General features: G+C 46.3%; 1 protein-coding gene across 2 annotated transcripts in view; it reads right to left on the reverse strand.

Moving 5' to 3' along the window:
• Positions 1-8428, reverse strand: part of LOC144173194 (uncharacterized) — a 98725-nt gene extending 90297 nt beyond the window's left edge. The window contains exon 1 of one of the 2 annotated variants that reach the window (XM_077701707.1): positions 8193-8428. In XM_077701707.1, coding sequence (XP_077557833.1) covers positions 8193-8267 — 75 coding nt within the window. In that variant the 5' untranslated portion in view covers positions 8268-8428. The remainder of the gene's footprint in view (positions 1-8192) is intronic. The other variant, XM_077701706.1, reaches the window with a different exon arrangement.
• Positions 8429-8890: the final 462 nt, after the last annotated feature.

The following is an 8890-nucleotide window of genomic DNA, read 5'->3' on the forward strand; positions in this document are numbered from 1 at the left end:
TTGTGTGGGCTGGATATCCAGCCAGTAGCCTGGCTGGATATGCCGGCGATTGTTCCGCCAAAGCTCCTCCTAATTAGTCAATATTACGGTCCTTTCACCACGAGTTTGCAAGTTCCGTCTCCCGAAGGGAGGTTAGTAGAAGGCGCGACACGTCTCTGCGCAGCATCCAATGACCCCTTGGGAAGATGACGGGGTCCAGAGTGTTGTGTGGGGCTGCAAACTTTCGAATCGCTGAGAGCATTGCAGTCTGCTCGACATCATACTCTGGCCAACACATTACATAGTGGTGTACAGACGGGGACTTAATATTCCGCAAAATATTAAGCACAAATATTAAGCACAATCCGGAAGCACAAAATAGGAAAATACCAAGCAAAATAATCCCCGTAAACATATATCAGGACGCAAGAAGCAATTGCGCCAAAGCCGGCGCAATCGTCATATTACGCCGCAAATGTTCCATCGGGATGAAAGGAATGCTACAAAGGCGTCACTTTGCGAGGCTTCGGTGGCCATCGCTGCACCGCTGCAGGAAGCGAGAAAATCAGCGTGCCAGCGAGTAAAAAAGGACGCGCATGCGCGCCGCGCTGGTCTCGACAACAGGCGCCAGGCCTCTGTGCGCATCGGTGGCTTTTGCCCCGCACTCACGTGGTCCGGAATATTAAGTCCCCGCCTGTACATCCCGTATCACTGCACATGACGAACACAGATGCGATCGCATGAGGCCCACCTTGAATAGCCATGTTGTGGTCTTCGCTGAGGCCGTTCACAAGCCCCTTGGACTGCACCCTCCTAAGCTCGTCTCGTTCGCGAACCACCGCCATTTCCCGGCGCACGCGGCGTCACCCAAATTTTGCAAAGCCCTCCGTCGCGTTTCCATCTACGCTATTGTTTTGCTTTCCTGACGGACGATCAACGACTTCCACTCTCCGAACAGCGCAACCTCAACTTTTTTGGACCACGTATTTTCTGAACCTCACAACGCGCGTTCTTGAAACAAGTATTTAAGGCTTTCGCCCTAAAACTCCTCTGCCCCACACCACGTAGCGCAATGATGTAGGAATGGGTTGAGATACGTTTTCGTGCTATCTCAGCCTTCAACATTTTCATTTCCTCCCATTTCGTGGTGAAAATTGACTTTTTGTTTATTTACGCATAGTTTTTACAGGTTAAACATACTTAAAGCCGCTAAATTTAACTTTGTCAACGTTAACGTCGACAAATGGGCAGGGGAAACGCTCAGAGAGAATCGGCTCCTTCAAAGTGACTTTTCTCGATTACAAATGCGCCTAAATCGGTCGCAGGAACTCAGACCAGGGCGCACGAAGTGTTGAGCTTAACCTGGCAATGTAACTAGACAACGTTTTCAAATGGAGACCGGAAAGATGTAAATTATGACGTGACGTTTGAGAGTTCGTTACCCACTCAAAGTTTGAACAGACCACGAAGACAAGACAACTTTGCTAAGTAAAAAAAAAAATAGCCATTCCATAATAACAAATATGTCAGGTAGAAAAATGAGGCGGCCCTCCCTCAAGACATCTCTTGTACAGTCTTATTTATGTCACCTGCCGACAGAATCGACCGTCCTGCGGTAATTGGCTTATGCGGTTAACAACAGCGCAAATTTGAGAAGTCGAGACAAGGACGCAGCACCTTCTTTGAGTGGAATTTGTAACAGAGCTGAAAGCGCGGCTCAGTCTAGTCAGGCCACACGCTCAGAATAAGAAGAAATATCAGGAACTCAGGATTCAGGGCGCCCGTATCCCTTTGGCACAGTTGGACTTCAGTCTGGATCAAGTTGAGCCATTCAGGCCAGATATAAATCTGAGCTTGAGTATCATCGTTTGAAGGACACGGGGACCTTAGTGACGGAGTAAGGCAGGAGAAACGCTGTAAGAGAAAGGGGGAAATAAACTCTATTAACCAGATAAATTGTTACTTAGGGTAGCGTGGTGACCGGTAGCGTCAGCTGGCTGGTGACCATGGCTTCTCTTGTCGTGACGCTCTGTTGGATCGTCAGGTCTGAGCTTCCTATAACACCTTAGCCCAGAGCTCGTGATCTGGTGTCTTGGAGAAACAGACTATGGGGCATTTCCCCTTGGCGTGTTCTGGTGTTTCTACTTGCCCGCTCGCGGGGCAGTTCAGGGAGGGTTACACTGTGGGGCAGGTCACGTGCATTCAATATCTGCATGACAGTGTGTTCGTTTTCCCGAGTCGTCGTGACCTTTACTTGGCATCGGAAAACGCCGGGTTGGCTGGTGGTAGCTGGCGGCAGAAGATTCAGTAGGGCGCCATGATCTCCTGGTATGTCAGGAGACTGTCTCGAGCTGATAGAGCTCCGTGAAAGAGGTCGGGGCCAGGTCCAACTCGCACGATGAGCTCTCGAGCTGCCCTATTTGCTGCCTCGTTTCCTGCCAAGCCCGTGTGGGCTAGAGTCCATGTCAGTTCTTCTGAGGCGTCGGGTGTATTTTTATTGAGAATTTTGAGAGCCTGCGTAATCACGCCTCCGGTGAAATTTCACACGGCCGTTTTTGAATCCGACATTATGATTGTGCGGGTCGGCCTACGGGAGAGGGATAGGTCTATTGCCGCCATTTCCGCCATCGACTTCCGGCCGGTAAGTGCGTATCGTTAGCGAATTGACGGGGGGAGGGGGGGGGGGGAGGGGCGGACCTAGCTTGTTAATCATGTTAATAACAACGGGTGTTGGCCCTGGCCCAGAGATATCCCATCCACACAGGACCTATGTGCGTAGATGCAGCCAGGTACAGAAGGAACGCTATAATAGGCTTAGCAGGTATTCGTGCAATTTCATCTTTCAAACGGACTGCATGCCCGCAAAGTACCTCATAAGAACTTGTGGTGCGAGATGAGACTATTTAGGAAGCTGGAAGTTTGAAATATTTTGTTTTACGTACAATTTTTTTCTGTAACGAAAACGTCGTTTTGCGCCAAACGAAATTGCGGTGAGCCCTATTCTTAGAACTGCCGGGAATAAAAAGCAGTAATATATGCCGTCTTCACGGATTACACACGAAAAAAAAAGAAGTATAATAGATCTTAAGCTAATGATTCTCTCGCCTTTTATTTGTTTTTTTATAAACAGTAGAACACACAAACAAGGCTTTAAATGTTATATTGAAGCAAATTTAAATTAAATTTAGCAAATTAATGTAATAATATAAATAATTACTTTTTGTTAAGAAACCATATTTTTGTGGGAAGGTTCGTTATTTTAAAGACTAGGTGCAAGCACATTTCCTTACAATTTAACACTGGCCAAACGTTAAACTAAAAGCTTACTTTGAAGTGACGTTCGAAATATCGCAGGATAGAATTCATTGGCATTGACCAATTTTATAGGGATAGGATCTATGAAAATGAGCCCCACGACTTTGTATTTTTTTTATTTTAAAACTAGTGGCGCTGACAGCCTTAAAAATTACGTAACTTAGCGGTACAAATACATCCCGATTGTAGATATTTCTTGCAAGCTTTAACGGTGTTGTCCGAATATATTAAAATAGCGAACACACGGGAGTTCCCGGAACGTAATTAGGTATCTCAATTCGCGCCCAGTGCCTTATCGCCGCTTGCGTGATCTCCTGAAGTTCAGCAAGGCCGGAAATAGCGTCAGCGGGGCATGGACGCCAGTGGGGTGTCAAGTAAACCCGGTGTCGCGAAAAAGACGCAACCTCCGCCCAATGAACGCACGACGGCAAAATCCCGCAGCTGCACACGCTCCCACGTTTCCTCATTGTGACTAGTTTACAGTGCAAAGTCCCTTAGGGTGGCACTTTACGAGATAGCTTCCTGGAAATTGACTTGTTAGCGAAGGGACGCCCTGCCTCCCTGGGCCGTGCAGGCGCTCCTATATAATGAACAACTTCGCTCGTTACCTGAGACACGCAAGGGCTAGGCGCGCAACTGGGTGGGAGAGCGTTGTTAAAGGCGCTGATGCTTCTGAAACAAGTTAACGGAAATTGTTTTCGTAAGCTGATATCTTCTTGCATGCACTTACGCCGTTGCGGCGCATTGAACAGAACTGTTGCCCGTAGCAACGACCTTGAAATCATAAAGGTCCAGGCCGTAGACGGCGAGTTAAGGGTAATGCCGATATCAAACTGGGCTTGATCGTTGGGCAACTGAAAAAGGAGTGACTTGCTCAACGCGGACGAAATCGGCGAAAAGTGTACGGTACCATGTAGTATCTGCAAGTTGGGTCTCAAAATATTTATCCTAACTACACTAGCGCGAGCACGGTGTTATTGTAGCAGGGTTGTTTCAAACATAAAATCTACGCAGCGATTTTAACTATTTATTGGAACGTATAATTTGATAATATATGATACGGTACTGTATAATAGAAACTGTTTAGGCAACATCACATTGCTTAGCGCCAGCATCAAAAGACCTTGAGGACAACACAGATTATTGTTTTATTCGAAGAAACTAGCCGCGAATAACTCGATAAACTGCATTCCTGCAGCGAAGGACGCCGTTATTCCACAAACAAACAAAAAAAGAATTCCAGAAATTCCAACAATGAAAAATTTTCACATTCAATGCCACACGACATCAGCAGTGTAGTCGTAAATGCGGTAACAAGAACTGAATAATCCGTGTGTTGATTCATATTCGCACTCCAGCAGTACCATAAAAAAGCACCGCTACAATACCGCAGCCATGTTTATTGCTGCTAGCTTATGTGGGACGCGGTCAATTACACCAACTAGTCTCTGTGACGGCCCAGGGTCAGCACGAAAAGATGGCTGTGGTGGCTGGTGAATGAAGCAAACGTCTTTTGTCCTTATCGTCCACCGATGGAGGAACGAGAATAAAAAAACTGTGGTTGACTCCTCTGACATAGGATTCGGTAAGACACGAAAGTGAAATGTGCAGCGAAATCTGAATCTGAGCATGATTTGCGGGTCGGCGGCGGTCTTGTGGGTGTGCTTGGTGAGCGACGTCCTGCTGGCGGGTCGCTTCGTCAAAGGTGCACTGGCGTCATTTCCGTGACAGATATAACGTCAGTGAAATATTGGGGTAACACGGCATAAAACACTTTCGTGTTAAAATATAAAACCCGAAAAGGAGCAACCCTAAGTATAACGTACTCTTTAGCACTAAAGGTAGCTTCCCCGCAAGAAGACCCTGTGTGCAGGGTTGCACCCTTTACAGGCCGCTTGCTTCGTTGTACAGGCGTCACTTCCGTGACGGGTATGACGTTGGCGAAATCTTCGTCTAACTGGGAATAAAACACTTTCGTGTTAAAAAATAATGGATAAAGAACAAACTCGAAAAGCGCGGGGCAGGAACGATTGGGGGTATATAGGACAGACATTCGTCATGCAGCAGACATTCATAGGCTGATGATGGCGATATTGGTGATGGTATCTCTTTAATCTACCGCCCGCAGAATTGCGAAAGCTGTGGCTGATTTCAGTCAGGGAGAGTAGCGTGCGCAGTAGCGTCCGCCAGTGCAAAGAGGGGATACAATGGCACCTTTTTCACGCCTCCGCGTTTACGTTGTATGCATCTGGGAGATAAGCCTACCCAATTATCTATTCTTCTTACTGTCACAAAGCCCGAATGCATTTCGAAGTTTCTAAAGGCATGTGCACAGTTGGCGACACTGAGAATAGAAGAGAGGTATTCCGAAAACCACGCTCTGCGGTTTTAACTAATTTTGGGATATTGTCACCCAAAACTCCTCATCGACATTTCTTGACTAAAGGCTAGAAGTGTACACCCCACCTTATATATTAGGTATTAACCAGAATAACCGCAAGTAGCATCAGCACAACCCCATATTTCCGTCACACTAGTGAACACGCTGAAGTTAGGCCGAATTCTTCAACGCTAGATGACATTTACGTCATCTAAGAAGATGTTGTGCTGGAATTCCTGCACTTCAACAAACAGAGACGCAATGCCCATATATATATATATATATATATATATATATATATATATATATATATATATATATATATATATATATATATATATATATATATATATATATATATATATATATATATATATAAATGTGTGTGCGTGCGTGTGTGTGTGTGTGCGTGTGTGGTTATGCATGCTGAGCTCGTTCAGAAAATACAGAAAGGCCGGCAGTGTCTTCAACGCCAAGGGAGGCATAGGGGAATGGTTAGGGTTTCTTTATACTACGGTTAGTGAAATTTCCGAGTTAAAATTTACGTAAGAAAAAAAAGAAAGGGTTTGGTCCCCGTTCTCGACGCGTTTTTTTCTCCCTTTCCTTGTTTCTTACGTATATTTAAAAATGGAAACTTCGCTAACCGTAGTAAAAAACAAAGCCTAACCATTCCCCAATGACTCCCTTGGCGTTGAAGACCGCGGACTTAATATATAAGATTACGGCACACACTCCGCTTAGTACCATGGAAACCCCTTCTCTGGTTGAAAGCTTAGAAAACTGAGGAGAATTTTAAGGATCCAGACTTAATATTCAGAAATGTGCGGGCTGCTCAACCGTTCATAAGGGCGGGGGAAGGGTTAAAATTTTCCAATCGGGACGGGGATTAGATAGAGAAACGAGCCTCTGTGCGTTGGCTGAATGAAGGCTTAACTGCGCTACGTGGAGAGAAATTGAATGTAAGTACGCACGGTTGTGAATACGTACGGATATACTTGAGCAACTTGAGATTGTAGTTTAATATTAACTGACCGGGGAGAAATTTTTTTGAATAAATGAGCAAGAACCTAGTGCGAAGCTTAGAGCCAGCCCATAAGCTAAACATTCAGAAAACGAAGGTGGTTTAAACTAGCTGAAATGTCACAGGATGGGTTAATGACGTACCCGAAGGAAATGAAGACGGTTGTATGGTTGACGGTAAGAAGTCAAAGCAACTCTAGATTTAGTATGGAGCTTATACTGAGACGAATTAAGTGAAGCTTCGGTGTTTCAACCTTTCACAAAGAAAGAATGAAATGACTACGTAATACCAATACCCGCCTAAACAAAATTAATTATAGCGCCACACGAATCAACCCATAAGGGACGACAGGTCGTTTGAACTGGCCGAAAATAAATGTGGCAGACATAACACCCAAAGGAAGAAAATCATGCGTCCCTCCGTCTAACGACGATGATTGTTGAACTCGAAGCTTTCTCGCGATGGATTCTTTGGTTGGCTAATCGCACACTGCGAGCAATCGGATAGGCGCTGGCTGCGTAACACGAAGGACCCAGGTTTGATTCCGGCCTCAGGAAGCGTTTTTTTTTTTTCTGTCACTTCAACCACGATAATTCATCATCATCGGCAGAGAAAGTTGGCTTTCCTGCAGGGCGTATTGGCGTACAATGGCGTCAGTGAGGACACGAAAGCTTCGCTTTAAAAGAACCGCACGAATGCCTGCATTCTAACACTAGTTATAAAATCGCCGTTGATGCGGGCAGGATGACTTCTTCGACAGCATAAGTGAGGAGGAAAGACTACACGGGCAAATTGTTTCTGTTGAGTGTTTAGTGTGTAATTGGTGTAGTTATACTTCTTAACGCTATTTACAACTTACGTAAGAAAGAGTTGCTGGCTGTCGTACATGACGCCAACCTCTACTTCGTGGTCGTGTGATTAAAAAAAGAACAACTACCCTTACAATGTCATTAAAATAGATTTGTTCAAAGTCCGGGCAACATTCCGACACGTCCCATTAAAACAATTATGTTCTTCCTTTTTATTTTTGGTCATAGGCTCAGCGTTCAGATTACGCGAGCTTAGTCTTCAGTTTTAAACATGTTACTCAATCAGTATAGTTAGGGTCTTACAATGCCGAGACAACTGTTACTTGGCTAATCTTTCTACTGCAGAATTTTCTCGTTGTCTTAATGATGTGAAACAAGACTACACAAACATTATTGCTTTTCAGAAATGGAAGGGAGCACTGTTAGCAATGAAAATTCCATTCGAACCATGTGCGGTTTGTTCTTCTCGACAACAAATTCAACGCCTGATTCCTTATCACATGTGGGCTAATTTAAAGTCAGTGCAGTAACTTTATTTCTCACATCTGCACACTACAGGCTAGCAATAGAAACTTTACTCCTTAGTTAGCTGACGAATTTCCCTTTATTTTTCACGTTACGGTCGCCTCCACAGGTTCGCAACACCAACTCGAGCCGCGCGCAGATCAACGAGGGATCGGGAACTCACAAGCGTGTAGATTCCGCTGGCGAAGCTCCCCTTGCGCAGCGACAGCCAGCAGCAGCAGGACCGAAGAAGGACCATGGTCTTCCAGGGCAGCGGCGGGAGGGGCGCATGGCGCGCGCGCGCCTCCGATGCACGCGCGACGGTCGGCGAACAAGCGGCGGGGGCGGCGTTCGGCAGCCGCCAACCGACCGACTCGCCGGGGCTCGAGCGCGGCTCTGGACCCCGGGTCCCCCTCCTCTCCGAGCGCCTCGCGCTGGCTGCGAGGAGGCGAGCAGCGGCTCACCGACGGCGGCGCGCAGGCGGCCCTCCCGCAGCCGCTCCTTGTACTCACACACGTTAGCCTGAGATCCCGAGAAAGCCCCTCCTCTCTCTTTTTATTTTGTACCCCGCTGTTTGCTCAAGATTGTTTCATTAGTGAGCTCGTGCATGTGTGCGGGAAGTAGAGTGGGCGTGGGAATTCGTGCGTGTTTCTGTATACGGGGTCCTGGCGTACGGGAGGGCTCGTCTCTGTATACGGGAACTGCGTATGTACAGGTGTCGTCAAAAGTAATTGGAACATGGTCTCGTGAATTTGAAAGAATTTCTTCTTCAGGAAACTGCCTGGCTGCATTGGTGTGCGTTTAAAGAAACCCTCCCTAATAGAAAAAAGCTTCCTGCAAACCGGTAATGGCTGTCATGAAGCCAGTAGGATAAATATTTTG

Source organism: Haemaphysalis longicornis, unplaced genomic scaffold (genome assembly GCF_048455015.1).
Source record: "Haemaphysalis longicornis isolate Haplotype H1 unplaced genomic scaffold, Haemaphysalis longicornis Haplotype H1 scaffold_3, whole genome shotgun sequence".
In the NCBI taxonomy this organism is placed as follows: Eukaryota; Metazoa; Arthropoda; class Arachnida; order Ixodida; family Ixodidae; genus Haemaphysalis; species Haemaphysalis longicornis.